Here is a 21,511-nt window from a genome sequence, read left to right on the forward strand (position 1 = left end):
TTTTATAGCTGTAACTTAAATTGAGCATATTGTTATGTAATTATGATTGTCAGAATACCCATAAACTGATCATGAGTTTTAATCTAGTACTCATATTTTAACATGAGTACTGTTCTGTATTTCTTACAAGTTTAGAATTTTAGGTCACGAATTTATTATGGTTTGAACTTAAAAATTTGTTCCTCTTTAGGAGTCTGGGTTTTATGTGTTTGCTCTTTTATGTTTTAATGAACTAAGATTGATTTTTGTTTCTTTGCACTCAGGGAGCAGCTGGCGCTAGTAGGAAATTGGATGTTTTTGTAATTTAATTTGTTTTATAATTTTTAACATTAAAAGACATTTAGACATAATAAAACTGACTTTCCTCTATTCAGCTTCTCTTGCTGTTGAATATATAGTATAACAAAGTGATCTATTAATTTACTCTTATTTTCTGTTTTTCCTTCCTTGCCCCTTCTCTTTTTTCCAGTCAGAACACATGACTTAGAGAAATGGGATCGGTTTTTTCTGTATACTTTATGTGGAAAAGATTTTCAAGCAAAGGGCTCCATATAAGCTTTCTCTGCCAATAACACCTTAGTTAGAGTTAAGTTCCCAGGGTTTAAGTGCAGCCATTCCTTAAAACGTTCTTCTTTCAAATCATATTTTAAGATTTCTCTAAGTTAGTCTTCTAGATGACAAAAACCTTTCAAATCTTTGCTCAGTTTTCCAAGGAGACCTTTTTTTTGTGAAATTTATCTATATTTTATATTTGGATATGAACTATTTTATACTACTGGAATTGGTTTCAATTTAAAGGCTTATGATATCTTGAGAATTTGGTTAGTACCATAAAGTGCTTAGGTCTGCTGTGTTGGAAAGTATATCATGATCAACTGATCAACAAGTTCAGCTCCAAAATGTGAGCAGCTTTCAGTTGTCTAAAAAGACAGCTCTGGAGAGGCCAGAGAGCATGGAGCAGGAAGTGAGGAACCAGCCATTTGCTCTTCAGTTTCTTCCTGTGGTAGTGAAAGCAATAAAAGCACAGATGCTCAGCTCTATCCTTGTATTAGTATACACCTCAGTCATTCTTTCAAGGAAGGATCTGGGGGTATAAGATGCCCTACAGATTCTAAGTAACCTTACTTTTATTTTGTACTCAGAGTTAATTCTTCTTACTGCAGCTACAGCCAGACTGTTGATCTTTGTTTTTGAGCAAGTCAATCTCATAAAACCAGTTTACAGCTTCCTTAGGTTTCAGAATAAGAGTTTTTCAGATGTCCTTTTTAAAAGAGAGATTGCAGGATGGCAAAAAAACATTGGAACAGGAATCAGATGACCTGGTTCTGATTTTGGTTCTACCACTAGCTAGCCATGTGGCTTTAGACATATCCCTTGCCTTCTCTCCATTTCAGCTTTCTCTCAGGTCAAATGGAAATCACTGTTCCACCTGTTTTCAGGATTGATGTGTGCTTGAGAATTCCTGAAGTACAAAGCTCTGGTCAAACTGTCAGATGGTAGAGACACAGTGATAGTTTAAAAAAATATGTATGTGCCATTATGGTGAACAGTCTGTTCTATTCATTATGTTGCTTCTTCAGACAGGAACTCAAGCCAAACACAAATCAGATTCAACAGTAAGGTTGTCTGATCTTGTCCATTTCATGTTTAATTGGTAACATAAGAGAGATGGGAGATAGTTTTAGTTGACGTGATAAGTGGATTTTAGTAGCGTCCTCTTGGTTTGGGGACCTCTTCCTTACCCGTTTCGTCCAAACTGGTTGACTTAATATGCCATTCATAGACAAAAAGTAGCTTTACCCTTCCTGTTCTCTTATGACGCTTTTCCAGTCAAACTCCAACATTCAGTCGTGAGTGACAGCGTGGTCAAGTGTGTTATCCTTGAAGTAGTCAAAGAGACACACTTCTCTTCCAGAATGAGTGCATTTTTATCCAGGGCTTTCCAAGACCATGCCCCCATAGTGATGGTTAGAGGAAAAAGAAGGAGCTTTTTAAAAAAAGATGGAAAACTGTACAAGATAGGAAGGCTTTTCATATGAAATATCTCTCTCTTTAAAAGAGTCCATTTGGGAAATCAGAAAATTTTTACATTTTTTACCAGCTTGTTTTCACATGTTTAGATCATTTTTATATGGGTTTTTTAGCAGTCTTATTTTCTGTTCATCTTAAGAACATCATTCCCTTGAAGAAATATTTTGGCATTCATTCTTGTTTTGCATAAGATTCTTCTCCTCTTCCCACAAGGTCAATCCCAAAGGCAGTGCGAGTAATGCTTTATCATTTCTTCATGCTGTTTTATGTGGAGGAGACAGAGAAGGAATAGTCTAAAGACTTCTCTTCACAAAGCACATGGGTCTTAAAGACCATTCTTCACAAAACACATGGGTCAGGCTCCTCACTTGGAAATGGGTTGGTTCTCATCAGTGTTTTCTAATTTCTTACGTAACAATTAAGGCGGTGTTTCTGCCCTGTTTCATTACTTTGCACTTATGAGATGAGTCCTCTGTGAGCCAAACAAGAGCATGTTTTTCTAAAACTGAGTAACACCCACAGTGTTGGAAGTTAAACTGTAAGTTATAACGACCCCAGAAACTAAATAAAAGTAAGAGTTGGAATCTAATATTTCTTCTAAATGTTAACATATTTTTAACGAGACGTGTTCTGTATTGCAAAAGCAAAATACTTCATAAAGCTTATCATTAATGTCTATCCCACAGAACCTTTTATCTTTTAATATCCTGCTGAGTTTTCTTGGTAATATGTGAATTCAGAGTACATTCACAAATCTGGAGGCTTTTTTGAAAAACCCATTTCTTTTCTTTTGAAAAAATCTATCCTTTATCACCTTGTCTCCTTTTTTTTTAATGTGCAGATAATGAACATGTGTATATGGAGTTGTCACAAAAGCTTTATAAGTATTGTCCAAAAGAATGGAAGAAAGAGGCCAGCAAGGTACGACAATACGAAGTCACTTGGGTGAGATTACATTTATGAGCAAAATTCTTTTGATTTTTTAAAAGGTTTATTTTAATTATTATACATTAGAAAAATATCTTAACACTTTATACAGTAAATATTGGGAAAGCGAAATGAATTATAAGTTCTAAAATATCACATTAGTGAAGTATTAATAGCTTATAGCATGTAGCAATAGATTTTGAATATCTGCTAAAATAATATTGGATAATAACCTTTTAGTAATCTTGGGATAATGTTTTGAAATGAAAAGCATGGAAAAAGTAATTTGTTCCTGTTCTTTGGCCACGTTAGTTGTCAAAACTGATGGTCTAGAAATTATTAGTCATTTTAAAACCCATTTTTACTATCCTTACATTTGATATTTTGTTACTTTATTGAACCAGTGCCTTCCATTTGCATAGGGGAGCATTCACTGGGAATTTACCTAGTGTTTTCAAGATCACCCCCTCGCAAATCGGTAATAATCCCCAGTGTCTAATCCTCAATCCTCCAATTTGTATTTAAGAATTCTTGGAGTAAACTGGAAGGCTACTTCAAAGCCAACTACAAAGTAAGGAACGTGAAGGTCTACATAAACAAACAGCATGTTAGCATTTGGTATGTGGAATGTCAGACGAACAGAACATTGTAATGAGGAGCAAATGGTCACCACAGGGGACAGAGCTGAGAGAGGAGCTGGATCTCAGCTAGAAATTTCCACTGGCATTTATTTTTATCTTCCCGTATGTTGTCATTGGCATTACAGTGAATGAGTATCAGATATAGTTATAAAACTTCCCGTTTTCACATAAACCTGGTATCCATCTAGGGCAACTGAGACAACTGTCTACCCGCTGCAAGCCCCTGCTCATTCGAAGTAGATCAAACCTTTCAGTGTTTAAAAAGTTACTTGTAAATAATGGTATTTGTTGTTTTTGAAACCCACTTTTGAAGTAACTAAAAACAGCCTGATTTTTACACATGTCTTTGTTTAGGGTATTGACCAGTTTGGACCCCCTATGATCATCCACTTCCGCGTGCAGTACTATGTGGAAAATGGCCGATTGATCAGGTATGAGGACAGGAAGAAATTCCGAACCGTTATTTTTCTACAGTACTCATCCTCTAACATATCAGATAAAGTACTTGTGTTTATTGTTTGTCTCCACCTGCTAGAATATAAAAGAGCAGGGATTAAAAAAAAATTTTTTTTATGCACGCATGTATCTTCAGTCCCTAAAACAGAGGTACAGTAGACACTCAATAAACATTTGTTGAATGAATGAGTGATAATGTTAGACTATCAGTGAAAATGTTAACAATCTCATCAGCTCACATTTTCTCTACTCCACATTTTCAATAACAAATCAGTCACCAAAAATATTTCCTTTAAGAAAGAACTAGCACTTGTGTAAAGTGGAAAGTTGGTTAATGGATTATATTCTTTTCTGGTGGTGGTGTGAGGAGTGGAACAGCAGCAGGAACTCGTTCCTATAAAAATGCATGGGTGTTTATATAGCCTGGTTTTCTTTTCACTTTTGGGGTCTTGCTTCTGTTCTTGGCAGTAGCTTTAAAGCTAAGATTACGCCCAGTGGAGGTATCCTGTGAGAATTAGATGCAGTTTGGCAAGGGCAGGTAATTGATTCTTTTTCTGGAGGCAGGTGCATGAATAATACTGTACTCATGATACAGACTCAGAATTCCCCAGTTTAGAAGCTCAGTTTATTATTTGTATAGGAGGATTCAGTGCTGGAAGACTTTCAGAGGTGATTTTGTTGGCTGATAGAAAATATTAGAAATGTGAACTCTGTGTTTTACTTATTTATTTTTAAATTTTGAGAAACCCCACATAAAAGGGACAAAGATACATGTGGCTAATGAGTTGTATCTGAGATTTGCTCTTAATATTTATGTTACTGCCACATGCAAATTGAAAAGTAAAAAATATTAGCCCGTAAAGAATGTTTTTAAAGCAGAGAAACTTTTCTAGTTATTCTCAGTTTATATAAAACTTTTTCTAAGTTTACTTAATTGGAATGGAATGTGCTGGAAAGAAGGAAAATATATTATTTAGCCACTAATTAGCCCCCTGGGACTAATGAATGTTTAATTGATCTCCATGCTTCTGCCCTTTTCCCCAGTGATGAGCTAGTCCAATCATTGTGTACTCAACATTATAAAAAGAAGTGCTCTGAACAGTCATAAGGGAAAAAATTACATAAATGCTTTATTTTTAAATTTTAAACAGTCTTGGTTAAAGTAAACCCGTATGTTTTTATTATCATCAACTAATGAGCTATTAATCTCAGGTGAACATTCAACCTAAAGTAATAGGGAGACAAATAGTCATTAGATACATACACACACACACACACACATTTTTTTCTTGCATTTTTACTTTGATCACAGAGGCGTCCTGTTTGCCTGTGACATTTTTTGGAGCTTGACCATATTTTTCCCCAGTCAGCACTTCTTACTCAGTGTATTTAATGGGGACTGTATTTATTTCTGACCTCAATGGGTTGTAATGAGTGCACGATTTGTATTTCCATTTGTGACGACTATCATGATTCTTACAACATGTGCCTATAAAATCACACCCATAAAGTAACAGCCACTTAATTTAAAAAAAAAAGATTTAAGGAGAGTTTTCAGCTTATTCATTCTTAGAGGAAAAAAAAGACTATTCATAGTTAGGCAAATTCTTTTCTAGTAGGGCATATAAACAGAAATATTTTGAAAAGGACCTTAGTGTATTTGTAATGTGCTCAGATGAAAATCAAAACAAAAAAGGACAGCATAACATTCAAGCCAGGATTGTCTCCTCAGATTTGTCCTTATTTGTGTCAATGTGCAGCATTATTGTAGCAAAATTATTTTAATACAGACAGCAGATGCCTAGGCTTCTAATACTTGTTCAATGTAGTATATCCCACATTGGAGTGGAATGATTCAGATCTGTTTTCCATTCTCTGAATGAGTCAAATGCTCTTGGCCATAGGAAGTATTGTTTTTGCAGTCTGGGTAGTCTGACTTGGGGTCCTGACACCCTGCGACCTTGGTGAAGCAGCAGTTAGGCAGCAGTCCGGTATTAGCTACAACCTCCCCCTTTTCAGTGAGTGAGGAGGGAGGGGGGAGGAGGGAGCAGGAACAGAAGAGCTCTTGTCACCAGATGGATAGCAGGATTGGGGTTGTTTACATGCCTTTAGATTGTTCCATCAAAATGTGAGTTCTGTTTTATTTTCCTAGTGACAGAGCAGCAAGATACTATTATTACTGGCACCTGAGAAAACAAGTTCTTCATTCCCAGTGTGTGCTCCGAGAGGAGGCCTACTTCCTGCTGGCAGCCTTCGCTCTGCAGGCTGATCTTGGGAACTTCAAAAGGAATAAGCACTATGGAAAATACTTTGAGCCCGAGGCTTACTTCCCATCTTGGGTAGGCACTGTTTTCAAATTCTGAAGTGTTTTCTCTAGCACATTTCTAGTTCATTGTGTGGGTAGTCATGCTGCTACAAGAACTGGGAACCCAGATGTTTGATGGCCAGTACACCCTCCATGACGCCCAGATACACATTCCATACTTGAGAGTGACTCAATCTGCTTATGGGTTAGGAGGAAGAGGATTGCTATCCATCCTAAAGATGGTGGAACTTGGTATTTGCCAGCCTTCTTTCGGCATTTACATGGCCTTGACCGTCTTATGTACTCTTAGTTCAAGCAGCATTTTTTCCCTTCGAAGGGAGAAACACATTACTCTTTAAAAGGTGAGATCATTCACAGCTTCTCCTGTGTTGAGGAAACAGATATAAGTAAACTGCTTGATCTGACCACCATCTCCTTCACTCTCAAAAGAGGAGCAACCCCCTTATTTCAGCAAGAAAACTTAGGTTATTTGAGCACTGACTGTCTCAGAGGTCCTTTCTCCATCCCCACCCTGTTGATATCGCTTCCCATTCTTCCTCTAGGTCTCTGCCGAGACATCTCTCTCTCCCGTATCTTCAGCCTCTACCCCAACTAACTCTTCTTAAGTCAGGACATACTTTGTTTGCTTCACACCTCCCCATCCTCAGGGAAGAAAGGAGGGAGGGAAAGAAGACCTACCAATCTCTCCTTCCCTTCTCAGTAAAGCTTCTTGAAAAAGTGACGATGTATATTTGATTTTTTAGCTTCTTTACTTCGACGTGTAATCCTCAACCCACATCCATCTGCCTTCTTTCCTCACCACCCCCTCCACTCATGGTGCTGTCCTTAAAGCCAGCAGTGACCTTTAAATTGCCAAATCCGGTGGACACTTTTCACTTCTTTTCCTGAATTTCTCTGCTGCATTTGACACTTAGTCACTCACATTCCAGGAGATGTCCTCCAAATTAATGCTTTTTACAACCACCTATGTACTGGCACCTCCTGAATCTGTTTCTCTCCCCTATGTCTGTAAGACAGCTGTTTACCCATAGGCACCTCACACTCAGAATGTCCCAAATCAAATTCATCTTCTTCACACCTCAATTCTCTGTGTTCCTACCCCTGTGTTCCTAACCTCAGCCAGTGGCACTGCCATCCACCCGATCGCCTAGAAACTTGAGTCACTCGGGGCTCTTTCCTATCACCCTTCTTTCTCCCTGCCCCATCCAGTCAACGAGAACATCCTCTAACATAAACCCTTGATTCCGCATCACCCAGCTTAAGGAATAAGATTCGCTTGTATTTTTGTTGCTCTTAACTTCCTAAACATTACCACGTGTCCTCCCCGTAGTGGTTCTTCATGTTTCCCAGGCTTCAGCTCTCATCAGCACTCCTGCAGTTGTCCCTGTTGTCCCTGCTTCAGGCTTTACTCACAGCTTGCAGAGGAGTTGTTTTTGCCTCTGATTTAAACCTTCATCTTTGGAGTGAAGCCCAGGCTCCCAAGCATGACCTAGGAACTTCCCAGCATGGGTCCCTGCCAGCCTTTCCAGCTTACTTTCTGGTTGTCCTGCACCTTGTGTGTTGTGTTCTAGCAACACCCAGCAATTCCGGTGGTGTTTCACACATTGGGCCTTTCTGTCTGCAGCTCCTTTAGCTGGTGAGGCCCCCTCCCTGTTTCACCTGGCTACTCCTGCTCATCAGCTCAGGTGTGGTTCCCTGGGCAGACTGTCTAGGTGCCCAGTGCCCCTCCTCTGGGCTCAATAAGACCCTGAACATAAGTATTTTATTTTCAAATGCTCTGTTTGTCTCTTGCACCCAGTGATCTAAGTATTTCTTAGCATATTCTACAGGACAGGCATAAACTTAACCTTTTCTGTTTCTTCAGCATTTCACGTCACGGTGCTCAATATAAGCTTTTGTTCACTGGCTGACAGTGCTTCAGTTGTTCAAGAAAACCCACAAAAGATGTCAGGCTATTACATAGCAATGTCTGTTGGGCCAAAATTGACCTGTATTTACATTCCCTTAGTTATCATCAGGTACTGAATGACCCTTGGTCTTTAAAGCAGAGCTTCCCATTAGTGTGCCAGGGTGCTGAGATACCAGCTTCCTCAACCCTTGCAATCACCAAAATCATCTACTTCATTGCCCTTACAGATATTATTTTCTAGGGGTTCTTTGACCTGAAAAAGGTTGACAAGTACTGATTTAGGTGATCTCCATGTAAAAGGAACCTAGAAAGAAAAATCTGTAACTTGAGTTCTCAGCAAAACTTGATTATTGGCCAATAATAACTCATCATGTTTAATTCTCCTTAAAATATTCATAGGAAGAAACAAAACATCAGTAACTATAAAAACAATAATAAAACTAAAAATTCTCTAATTTTCAAATCCTGGTCATTTTAAGCACTAAAATGCTTTTTGTTCACTTTGCATAATTCTTTCCATATTTTATAATCTTCGTGAAATCAGCTAAGACTTTTATCAACACCTTTCTTTGAACCTGCAGCTTCTGGATACTATATATTTTTGATATCTAAAAGCTTTGACTACTGTCTGTTGAAAACTGAAGTTGCAGTGAATTGTAATGAATATTTGAGTGAAACTGTTTTCTCATAAGCATTTGAGTAGAGTGTTCATATCAGCCTCTTATGCAAAAACCAGAAATGTTTCTGAGAATTCCTCGCAGTCCCCTGCTTTCTTCGGATTAACATTTAGAACCTCCCACTCTGTGGCTGTAATTTTAGAAGAGTTAAGTAGGATCCGGACCCTGAAGATGTGCTGACAGTGGCTGCATTTCATGGTACCAATAATTCTGCAAGTATAAGCAGTGAGGTGGACAAAATTGTGCAAGTTTGCATGGTTTTTCTTTGTTGGTGATTTTAAAGCCAAGAGAACATATTTTTCCCATTTCTTGTGATTTTTCTTCTTAGATATGGAGTACTACAGCTAAATTGACTCTGTAGCTTCTAGTATTAGCTGATTCAGCCAGGTCACATAACAGATGATCAAAAAAGAATAAGCGTGGGAATTTTCTAATGGAAATCAGCCAATTTACATGGCGTATTTTCGGTTCTCATCCTTTCATCATTTGGGGGATGAGGGTAGTATTTGCATCCCTCCAACAAATGTTGCATTGCGCTCCCATTGTATTCCAACAGGTTGTTTCCAAGAGAGGGAAGGACTACATCCTGAAGCACATTCCAAACATGCACAAAGATCAGTTCGCACTGACAGCTTCTGAGGCTCATCTTAAATATATCAAAGAGGCCGTCCGACTGGATGATGTTGCCGTTCACTACTACAGATTGTATAAGGTACAAAATTGCAGTAGGTCTGCAGCCATACCTCCTTGATCAGGAGAAGCTTTTATTTAAAGTTGTCTTTTTAATTTTTTTTAATGGGCTTTTAAAAGAATTTCATTTCAACCGCTGTTTGTCATCATTGGTCAGTCTTGGAGTCAATGATGCTTCCTCAGTCCTGGGAGCAGAATGGAGTCTTTTTTAATGGTCCTAGTATTGAGATAACAAGTGGCTGTAAATTGTGCATCTGGCTTTTCAGTGATTATGAAATAGTTATTTTTCTCCTTCCCAAATCTGCATTTCTGCCTTGGGGAGTAACATTTGCAACTTGTTCGATCAGTAATTTTTAATACTCCTTGAAGTGAAGCCGTACCTGCATGTATCCATTAGTAATAAGAACATCACCACGATAGCTAATGTTTATGGAGTATTGTGTTTATGGGGCCACTTTATATTTATCCTCTTTTAAAAATCCTCATAACTATAAGATAGGACTGTAATCTTCATTTTACAGACCAGGATACACAGCAAAGATCACAAAACTAGTAAGAGCCAGGATTCAACCCAGGTCTACTTGACAAGAGCCTGTGTGCTTAAACCACTGACTCTGTGCTGTCACTCTGAAGTTTGATACTGCCTTTTTCCTGTGTCCTTGTGTTTTGTGTTCTTGTGTCTCTAGCCTCATTTTTCCATCCTGGGTCAGAAGTCACAGACCCAAATAACTGCGGCGGGCTCTGCAGGGAATCACTGGCAATACGTTCTGTCTTCTCTCCTGCTTCTCCTTCCCACTCCTCTCCCTATTTCACAAGTATCACTTCCATGGCAAGAACCCTTGAATTCCCATTTGAGTATTCAAAGGTATATTTATTCTCCAACCAAATAGGATGAAGTGGTTCAGAGTGTGGTCTGTTGGGCCTACCTTTCTGGGATTAAATCCCAGCTTCACCCCTTACTGTGTAACCTTAGGCATGTTACTTAGCCTCTCTGTGCTTTAGTTTCCCCGTAGATAAATGGGGATGGTAACAAAGCCAATAAACTCTGAGGTTTATTGAAGACTAAAGGAATTAGTGGGTGAGAAGTGTTTAAAACAGTACCTAGCACGTGTTAGGCATGAAATTAAACGTGTTGCCTTTACCATTATTATTGTTATTATTAGGTTTGTTATCTCTCCTACATCCTTTGTGGTAAGATTAACATAACTAGACAATTGGAGACTAGACCGTAGTTTGGATATATTGCTGGGTAATTTTCCTGGCTGGTTCAAAAGACTTAAAAAGAGAGCAAAGGATGTTATTTTTTCTCTTTCATGCGAAAGAGATGCATTGTTAATGCCCTGTCATCTTTCAAAGGCATAGAGTTCCACAAGATCTCTTCAGCTAAATTCCTGGAAGACTGAGTTCTTTTTTTTTCTTTTAAGGGAGTTCATTGTGACACCTCAATTTATCTGAGAAAATGCAAATAAATGACATTTTTTGACAATAAATTTATATTTTTAAATGTATTAGAAGTATGAATGATATATCAGAAAGACTGTGGCTTTATAAACCCTCCATCAGCATTCACTCTTGCAGGGATCCTAGGCAACTGTTGCTACAATCCTGGGCATCTGTTAAGTGGGAATGATCCTATACATGTCACAGGTTGGGAAGATTCAACAAGATGGTGAATCTGAAATAACCAGATGGAGTGCCTGGCACATTAGTGAATGCTCAGTAAATATTGGTTGCTTTTTATTTTGTAGGGAAGCTTTGGTATTTTAAAGAATCCTATTAAGTTCCTATTAGGAATCCTTTAGTGAAGTAGATATCTCCAATTTATCTTTCATGTAAAAATTAATTTTTCAATTTGCTTAAAGTGCACTACTTTTATGTGTCATAGAAAATCATTCTGGTCTGCTTAAAACAAGATAACTAATACTAATGAACTGAATGAGGTGGGGAAGTACGTATGTTTTCCTTATAGGCAGAATTTTCATTCTTTAAAGAAATCTCGTGGCTGCCATTAAAACTGCTTCATTTAAGGCCTGTTAATAAAATGGAGACAGAAGACAGGAAACTTAACAAGAACAACAACAAAAACCTCTGTGCCTCTTTCCCAGTAATATGCACCTCATACACGCACTACCAGCATTTTTATGAGCACAATCTTATTTCAGGAAGCAATCAGAACAGCCTTGAAAGGGAAATTGGCCTAAGCTCATAGTGATGGATTGGTTTCTCCTGTTAAACCTGTACTGTGTGTGCCTTTCTTGATGTAAAGAGTATTAATGGGAAAAAAAGGCCCCAATAGTGAAAATAGGCTGTGGCTTCTCTTTACTATGCCAGGTAAGGATGCATTTCTAAAAATATTCCTTTCCATGATCATGCAAAAACTGGCAGTAAATGTAATAAAGATCTGCATGTACTCATTTATTGTTTTTATTGAGAAATCTCATAATGAAAATATTTTAGTTACTCAGCAATTTTGTTTTCTATTTTGAACTTTATACCTTATATCCACTTGTTACAGATGAGCACTTAGAAGATGTGGCCAAGTTCAGAATACATTCTTAATTGTACAATTTTTTCCCTTATACTTGTTGTAGTAGTTTTTGGTTTTTTTTTAGTTTATGGTTTAGCTGGTAGAATGTATATCATATTGGCAAGTGATAATTGGACTTCTTAAAGATAAGTATTTTCTTTCAAGACTAACTGAATGTAAAGCTTTTATAACTTTATTAGCTATCTTCATGAAAGAGCATTAACTATTCAGGCTTGCCTCTGACTTTGTTTTCAGAGTTGGGAGATTTAACCAGTTTTAAACACATAAAGTCTAGTACATCTCAGAATACAATTATGACCTTATATTCAAGATTCTAACTTCTGAAAAAAGATTAAGCATAAGAGAGAAGATTAAAAAAATGATGTAAAAGCAGCAAAATAGTCTTACTGGAGTTCTCAGTAACACAAATATTTAGAATATTGTCAGATATGAAAGTGTATATAATATAGTAAAAACACTAAAACTTTGAAATCGCAGGGATTTAGAAAGTAGAAAATACTATTACTGATTTAATATGTACCCATGCTTTTCTTAAATCTTATAGAAAACAAGGAATGCAGAAAGACAAGCAAAGTTATTTTAAGTCAAAAGCTTTCTAATCCTGAAATTTATCTTTGGTTCTTTTCTTTGGTGCTGAATTGTTCATTACAGAAGAAAAATATACTTTTTCATACAATTTTATTCCTATAGGATAAAAGGGAAATTGAAGCTTCTCTGACCCTTGGATTGACCATGCGGGGAATACAGATTTTTCAGGTTAGTTAATGAGAAGTAAAGTGTCAAATGGCATCCACTATGTGTTACTCTGGCAGTGTGCCTGCCTGGTCCTGTGATAGGTTCACTGGTCCATTTCCAGCCATTGATTGGTCATTACTTCCTATTTGTCTAGTACAGATGTAGATAAGGTGGGATAGTCGAAGTGAAGCAGTCTGATCCTTGACACTAATAAGTCCTCTAGAACAGAAAACAACAAACCAAAGATTGGCCGCAGTTCATCACTCACAGATCATTAATATCCAGACATTTTTCTTTGTGTGTCATTAATTTTTAATATTCTTTTTTATCATCTGGTGCATCTATAACTGTGGAAAGAAAAATGACTTTTTAATACAGTGACTGACCAGACATTTCAATTTCCGTTACAATTTTTTGATAAAACCTGTCCCTTGAGTAAGTAGTTACCATCATCCTTTTACAAGTGGGATGGTTTTATGCTACAGCCATAAACAAGGGAGAGAGATGCCTCCCTCTGTGAGACCTGGGAGAATATAAGGATGCCTTATCTTCGATATAGGCAAAATATCCAGTTATGAAAGTCTGAGTGCCTTATCTCATCTCTTGAATGCCTGAGTCTTCTGGACTTTTTATTTAAATTTAGGGATAGGCCAGAAGGGAAAAGATTGCCTTAAAAGGGCAGGTTAACACAGTCACTCAGGAACCAAAAGCGACAGAATTGTATCACTCCTCTTTTAATTACTGTCTGCATATCTCCAAAGAGAGTTGGGGACCTCTTTCAGATTTTAATTACTGTATTTTAGTTTTCTGGGAAAGAAGTTAGAGCTATTTTAGAATATCTGTCAGTTTCCTCAGTAACTCTCTGTGCATTACTTGTAAGAGTTATAAGTAACTCTTATAATTCTTTCCACAGAATTTGGATGAAGAGAAACAATTACTTTATGATTTCCCTTGGACCAATGTTGGAAAGTTGGTGTTTGTGGTGAGTTTAAAATAACTGACTTAAAATACTCAGTTTTTTGTTTTTGTGGACTTGTATTGTTTTTTGTTTTGTTTTTTTAAACAAAATATTGTTTCAGGCACAAAACTTGATATTTTCTCAAAATTGAAGATGAAAATAGTTAGCTGTCTTATATTCTTATGCATGTGGTATAATTATAATCCTTGCCACTTTTCAGTAGTGAACCTAAAACACAGAGTCTTATAGCAAAAGAGATTACTAATTTTAATTTGTGTATCTGGTCCCCACCACTCTACCCTAAGTTATTCTAGTTTCAGAAGAAATGTGATGGGAAAAGTTCAAGATGAATTCATCAAACAGAATTGTTTTAAAAAATGTACAGCAGAGGGATTAGAAAACAGAAAGCTGTAATCAGAGGGTAAATTACTCTTAGCATGGGGGTTGGCCATTTCTTGTGGAAGTTAACTTCTCTTGAGCAAAGAATAAAGAGTGATATAAAAAGATGTTTCTATTAATATCTGTCTGTTGAAACTCATCATTATAAAGAAAGGACTGCAATTCTTAACGGGAAAAGTACTTTTACTTTTAGATTATTGAGAATGATACACTTTCTTTTGTTGGAGCAAATTCTTGATTTTTCCCAGCTGTTTCACTGTTTTGTCAGCTGTATCCATTTGGGCGAGGGTTCAAAGAATTACAGTTAATTATATGTATTTCTAGTGGTCGTTAAAATTCATAATTTCGCTTTGTTCAGAAATTATTGGAAAAAATACACAAAGAAAGGAGGAAGATAAGGATTAGGACACATGTGCTTCTTTCTTTCCATCAGGAAGATGGCCTATATAAATAAAGGGCTCTGTTGCCAGATAGCATTTGGGCACTGACTCCACACTGCCCTGGGAGTTAAAAGACCTGTTTCTGACTTTACATTGGGCACAGTCCAATCTGATTTCACTTCACTCATACATTAAATGAGGCCTGACCTGCCTCCTACTCACTGGCTCTTTCTCGTTCAAGCTCTTTGGGAAAGGAGTGGAGCTATTTGTAAATGAGCAAATTATTACCCCACTTGCCCCCTTCATGTCCCCAATTAAGAAGTAATAAAATACATTTATAGAAATTGAATTCCTTAAGGGTCCTGCACCCAGTGGTTCCTGAATCTAGTTGTGCATCACTCGCATCTGAGGAGCTTCTTTAGATTTCTGGGCCTCATCATCCTCACCTAAGAGGTTTTTGATTCAGTTGGTCTGGGGTGGAGACCAGGAATCTACTTTGGCAAACTTCCCAGATGATTCTTCTTGCAGCCAGCCCAGCCCTGCCTGGTTGTGTGACCCTGGGCAAATCACTTGACACCTCTGTGCCTTGGTTTCTTCATTCCAAAATGGGGATAATTGACTGTCCCCGCCCCCCACCCCATAGACTTGTGAGGATTAAGTGAGTTAATACATGCTCAGTGCTCATTAAGTGTAAGTTATGAGCATTCTAGCATTGACATCCAATGTTGGTTCCTTTTAAAATGGGAAGTCGAGAGGTAAATTCCATCCATGTCTGAGTTACACAAACCCATATTGCTTTGCACTGACTTTAGTTTTGCACTGACTTTGCACTGTGTAGTTAGAATATGCCTCCCTCTTTGTTTTATCTCTCCTCTCCAGCTGAGAATCACTGTGCCTGGAATATTCCTTTCTGTAGTCCTGCTGCCCTATTCATTGTCAGGAAAGTTAAAGGAGTTAGTAACATTCCATAACTGTAAGGAACTTTGCCAAACCCTTGCCCTCAACTTAGAGCTTTATGTGAATGATCCCAAACCTAGTGAATGAGATTCCTCTACTGACAGAAAGATACTTAGGCTACTTCCATCTCTTATTTCTCCTTCCTGTCTCATCCCTCTAACTGTCCTTCCGGCTTCCAGCTCCCTCTTTTATCCAACTAGAGAGTTTTTCATTTTTTCTAAACCCTAAATAGATATCCTTTATTGTTCACTATCATAGCTCCTTGTTTATTTCCTTACCAGAATTAATCATAAGCTGCAGTTATTTTGTGTGGTTATTTACCATCTCTCCCACCAGAATGTAGTGACATAGGGGTAGGGACTTTGTCCTCTGCGCTGTTATTTTCTCAGGGCCTAGCAAAGTGTTCGGTACATTGTAAGTGTTCAACAGATATTTGAATGCATTACCCTTCTAGAATTTGTTGTCTTGTTTACTGAGTTAGGGTGTTGGGATTACATTTAAGGATGCTTTTGTGATGGGCCCTTCTCTTCTCCATTATGTAAATGGCCTGGCCAGCCAGAGATACCAAAGATGGAACCAGAAGACCCTGGCTAGGCACTTCCCTGAATTTTTGGTAATCCTCTGTCCTGTGACATTTTTGAAAGGGAAAACAGTAATTTATCCTCCGGGAATTTTGGATGGAGCTTTATACATTTATTTCTGAGTCTGTAGTTTTCCTTACTAACTAGAAAATGAAGGGGAGCTTGGCACATCGGATACTTTTCTTCCTGATCTGATTCATGCCTTCCCCCCACAGGGGAAGAAGTTTGAGATTTTGCCAGATGGCTTGCCCTCAGCCAGGAAGCTCATCTACTACACAGGGTGCCCCATGCGCTCCAGACACCTTCTGCAGCTCCTGAGTAACAGCCACCGCCTCTACATGAACCTGCAGCCTGTCCTGCGCCACATCCGGAAGCTGGAGGAAAACGAAGGTCCTGCAGGGTCTCGGGCGGGAAGCAGATGGTGCTTTTGCCACCCGGGGCCCCGTACCCTACAGCTGCCAAGAACTGGGGCTTTAGTCTTCTGAAGAGTGGGACCTGGGGACCGGCGTCTCCAGATCCCCAGCAGCATTCCTGTTTCATCTCAGCACCGTCCCGGAAGGCCCACAGTGCTAGTCAGCATATCCGAGATTATCCCTGCCATTTAGCTACCTTCGAGAACAGTCTCTGTAAGGTTTCCCCACACTTGGCTTGAGAATTCTTGCAGAAAGCCACCACATGAAGGTGCAGGCCAGGGTTTATGTGCATATCAGCTTTTATCTGCATCTCAGGGCTTTGTTTATACACTGATCCACCTTGGTGCTGTTATCCACAGGCTATCTGGAATTCCTTCCAGTGTGATTATTCCTTAGGTTAGAGTGACAATAAAGGTGGGTCACAGAATGTCTCCAGCCTCTTGTTGACTGCTAGGAGGCCCCGTGTCTGGCTGAGCAAGAAAGACAAACAAAGGAGAGAGAAGTTTACAATTGAGGATCTTGTCAGCCAGTCCTGTGGGAGCTTTGCTGAGACACAGAATAGAGCAGTGCCTTTGGGGCTTCAGAGTTCCAGGCCCTGAAAGTGGGGTCAAGTCATGGTGAAGAGAGGAAGACAGGGATGGGGGCTTCTAGCAGCAGACTTCAACTTCACAGTATTAACCTAATGGTTAACTCTTTATCTCCTGTGGTTACCCTGTTCGGCACACTCCAGCTTCTAATCCCCAAAAATGCTACTTTGCATATTTGTTTTTTTAATATCTTCGACTTTTTTGCAAACTCATTTTGTAGTAATTCTTGGTAATTCGATTGGATTCTATTTGGGGTATTTGCATGAATATTAGGATGCAGATTCATATCTTAGGTCCATATCGGAAACAGATTTCGACCTCTCAGACCTCACTTTTCTTAAAGAAGTGAGACAAGTACCTGTCCTCTTTTTTTTCCTAATTGGGGTATAGTTGCTTAACAATGTTGTGTTAGTTTCTGCTGTACAGCGAAGTGAATCAGCTATGTGTATACACATATCCCCTCTTTTGGATTTCCTTCCCGTTTAGGTCACCACAGAGCATTGAGCAGAGTCCCTGTGCTATACAGCAGGTTCTCATTAGTTATCTGTTTTATACATATTAGTGTATATATGTCAATCCTAATCTCCCAGTTCATCCCACCCCCCTTTTCCCCACCTTGGGGTCCATATGTTTCTCTACATCTGTGTCTCTATTTGTGCCTTTCAGACAGGTTCATCTGTACCATTTTCTCTCTTAACAAACAAAAACCTTATAGAGGTTTGCATCTGATTGATTTCTCTCAAAAGCTGTCTGTCAATTTAAATGAGACCCAGTTTGGAGAAGCCATTGTAATTTAAGTAGCAGTTGGAATGTGAATCATTTTCCACTGTCTGCCACCAAACTGCATCTGTCTTCGGAGAGAATTGGTCTCACTGTCAAGTGTATTGGCTTCCCCTGCTGCTAGACTGCCAGTTCTTTCCCATGATGACTCATCAGTATAATAAATGCATATATCTCTCTGACGCTGATATGAAGATTAGGAATTTAAACAGGACGGAAGCGCTAAGGAAGCTTGTGAGAATAGGTAACTTAGGTTCAGAGCCCATCATTTTGCCAAGTTGGCTTCATTCCTAAATGGCCAACTTGGCACCTTGTGAAATTCACTTATTCCTGCAGCTCTCTGCCAACAGCATTTTAGTAAATTCTTGTTTAGGTGACCTTAACGGGAGCCCCTTAGAGCTTGAAAGAATTAACGGACGTCGCCTACAGATTCTAAAGCAAAATTACATAGAATGTCAAGTTAAGAGGGGAGGGCTTTGTCTGTTATCAAGCATAGCACCAAGTGCATTTGGGAGCTTATGTGAGTAGGGAGCAGTGAGGGAATGATAAAGGTGCAGATTGGATCTTTTACGTGGATACATATAGATAGATTTTGCGGGGATGGCTTTTTTTCCTTTACATCTTTAGTTTTCTCTGCTTAGAAATCCCTCCAGATCTGAAGAAAACCTGAAACAGTTTCTTTGGACTTACCTTGGCCTGAATCCATTTATCTCACCCACACTTAAGGACTCCATCATTTTAAACAAAAAAAGCTATTAACATTAGCCAAAATCACAGCATGAAAAGAATCTATATTTTTCTTAATTAAATTTCATCTAGAGTCACCTTGTCTGAAACACTATTTTCTCATTTTATAGTAAAAATGATCATAAGAATCTTACGGTATTTAGAACAGATGGATAAAAAATGCTTTCTGTCTTAAAAATTTTTTTTCACCTCAACTTTATTCAATAGCTAGGGCTTATTCTTAGGTCTGTGTCAAGAGGGCACATTGACTGCATTATATTACAAAATAACATATGAAAAACTTGGTGGTCTGTGGGCTTTTACAGTAGAGGGAATAAATAGAACACTGACACATTGATGATTTGCCCTGTTGACACCAGTGATTACTAGGGGGTGAGAGGTTGCATTTTGCATCTCTTAGAATAAATTTCAGAATTATTTCAGTGTTTCCCTCATTTTGTAACCGATTGGTATGAAGCTTCTTAAATGTTTGCAGAGGGTCTAAGAGATAAAGCACGATGACAGGAATAGAAGCCAGCACATGGAACACCAAGGCTGCGCTGACACATTGACAGGAAGTAATTCATGCTAGGCTCCTATTAGAAAACAAGTTGGCAAAGTGCTTGTCTTCTAGTGACTATGCTTGTGAGTATAGAATAACTGTAGTTGATTCCAAATCTACAAGAAATTTGGGAGTAAAAGGGCTATTTGTAAAGAGACAGAAAAGCTTTTAAATTACTAGATCCACAATTCTCAATTGTCTTAGAACTCGAACACCATATAGGACTTTTTATTTTTACTTTTTCTCTTCACTTTCCACCCTTCCAAGGGCAACATGGCTATTGTATTGAAACTACAGTGAATAGAAAGTATGAGAATTTTGCAAACCCCTTTAGTTCTTCATCTTCATCTTAACTCCTGTTGCCTTCAGAAAATAGGAATCATTAGAACCCAGTCTAACCCTAAAAAATGGGCTGTAGATGGATGTACTTTTGTTGCAGTGATGTGTGTGTTAGGCTCTGATGTCTGGTTCCAGTCTGCCTCTGTGTGGCTACACACACTCACCTTTGTGTGTTTCAGCTCGATTCCTTAGAATTGACATGAAAGGGCTGAAGCCCAGAAATGTACACACAGCCTTCTCCAAGCATTTTTTCCATTTTGCATCCTGGAATGCATATTTTCTCTTCCTGCTGATGTTCATTCCCTCTCTGGGGAAGCCTGTGGTGATTATACTTCAGAGCTGGATTCAAACATCAAGAGTGCAAGTATTTTTACTTAACCAAGACACAATACAATTAAATCCATTAACAGGCCCTTGAGAACCCAATTAGTCTAGTAGTCAGCAGTTTCTGAAATAATATCAATTTAACATTCCCCAAATGCACTCTCCATTTTTAACATTGTTCTGATGTGTTATATCTCATCAGTATTAAAGATACAAGGCAGTTTAACTATTTCTTTGTTTTAAATTTCTGACTTGAAGCACAAAAATAGTATGTTTGTATCAGTTGTACACCTGTAGCTCAGTTGTAACTTTGTGCGTTTATGTAATGGTTAGTTTAGCATTCGATAAAAGGGACTTTCCAATATTGTGTCTTTGCTACGTTAAAAAGGTGTACTGACATGTTAAATCAAAGAACAGTTTTATCAATCAGAGGCTACATGAGTATAAATTATCAAACCAGTAGTGATTTTACTATGTGTTCTTAATAGATGGTAAAACCTCACTGATTCAGCCTAAATGGAGAAAAGCAATCTTCATCCATGAAAATCCAAATTCTAGAATTTTTTGAAAGGAATTCTCAGAAGAATAATTTTATTTTAAATTGTCTTCAACAGCTAGAGCTAAGCTAACAATGGCCCAAATTGAACAAATGAACAAATCAAATGAAAGGCAATTAGCATAAGTAGATTTATTGAACTGTTTCTGTAGCAGTCCTTTTGAAATTATCTGTGGGGAAGGACCAGATTTTTAAAAACTTCTAATCCACTGTGGACCGATACTTTTGCAAAGTTCAAAATCACATTCGTGGATGTCCTGGCAATGTCAGATCACTCTAAAAGTTTCTAAATGTTCATTCTCAATTCCTGAACTTATTCCACTGTGGACCAATAACAGTTTGCAGACAAGAAGTGATCTGCCATCTTACACTTTGAGTATCATTCTTCTATGGTGTTTGAAGCTTTAAAACTCTTTGAGTAGTTAAATACTCGCCTCATATCTATGGTACTGGTTTTTGTTCATTTTGCAGTCTTCTTAAATTGAGCTCCTATCAGAATTATGAGCACTTTCCACTCACTCACTTCTGAATGTGAAATTGTACTTGTTCTTGGCTTGACCCCCGCTAATCAGCTGTTCCTTCTGCCTTGGTTGAATATAATGACGAGGTGTCTTCCTCACCACACAGAGAAGAAGCAGTACCGGGAATCTTACATCAGCGACAACCTGGACCTCGACATGGACCAGCTGGAGAAGCGGTCCCGGGCCAGCGGGAGCAGCGCGGGCAGCATGAAGCATAAGCGCCTGTCCCGTCACTCCACCGCCAGCCACAGCAGCTCTCACACCTCGGGCATCGAGGCCGACACCAAGGCCCGGGACGCGGGCCCCGAAGATGCCTACCCCGGCAGCGCCATCCACCGCAAGCTGAAAACCTGCAGCTCCATGACCAGCCACGGCAGCTCCCACACCTCCGGGGTGGAGAGTGGCGGCAAGGACCGGCTGGAGGAGGATTTGCAGGACGATGGTAACCTGCCCCCCAGGCCCTCCGAGCTAACAGTGCTGACCTGTCG

The 21,511-nt window shown here is 38.7% G+C and overlaps 1 protein-coding gene across 20 annotated transcripts in view; it reads left to right on the top strand.

The window, feature by feature from the left end:
• Nucleotides 1–21,511, top strand: part of FRMD6 (FERM domain containing 6) — a 357,829-nt gene that overhangs the window by 328,701 nt on the left and 7,617 nt on the right. For 17 of the 20 annotated variants that reach the window (XM_089907689.1, XM_089907696.1, XM_089907685.1 and 14 more), the window contains 8 exons: nt 2,873–2,976; nt 3,954–4,030; nt 6,208–6,394; nt 9,524–9,679; nt 12,896–12,961; nt 13,854–13,922; nt 16,431–16,605; nt 21,130–21,465. In XM_089907689.1, the coding sequence (XP_089763815.1) occupies nt 2,873–2,976; nt 3,954–4,030; nt 6,208–6,394; nt 9,524–9,679; nt 12,896–12,961; nt 13,854–13,922; nt 16,431–16,605; nt 21,130–21,465 (1,170 nt within the window). The other 3 variants (XM_089907700.1, XM_089907701.1, XM_089907702.1) reach the window with 3 other exon arrangements.

This window comes from Delphinapterus leucas, chromosome 2, assembly GCF_059928025.1.
Source record: "Delphinapterus leucas isolate spDelLeu-1000000601 "Yukka" chromosome 2, BTC_Dleu_Yukka2, whole genome shotgun sequence".
In the NCBI taxonomy this organism is placed as follows: domain Eukaryota; kingdom Metazoa; phylum Chordata; class Mammalia; order Artiodactyla; family Monodontidae; genus Delphinapterus; species Delphinapterus leucas.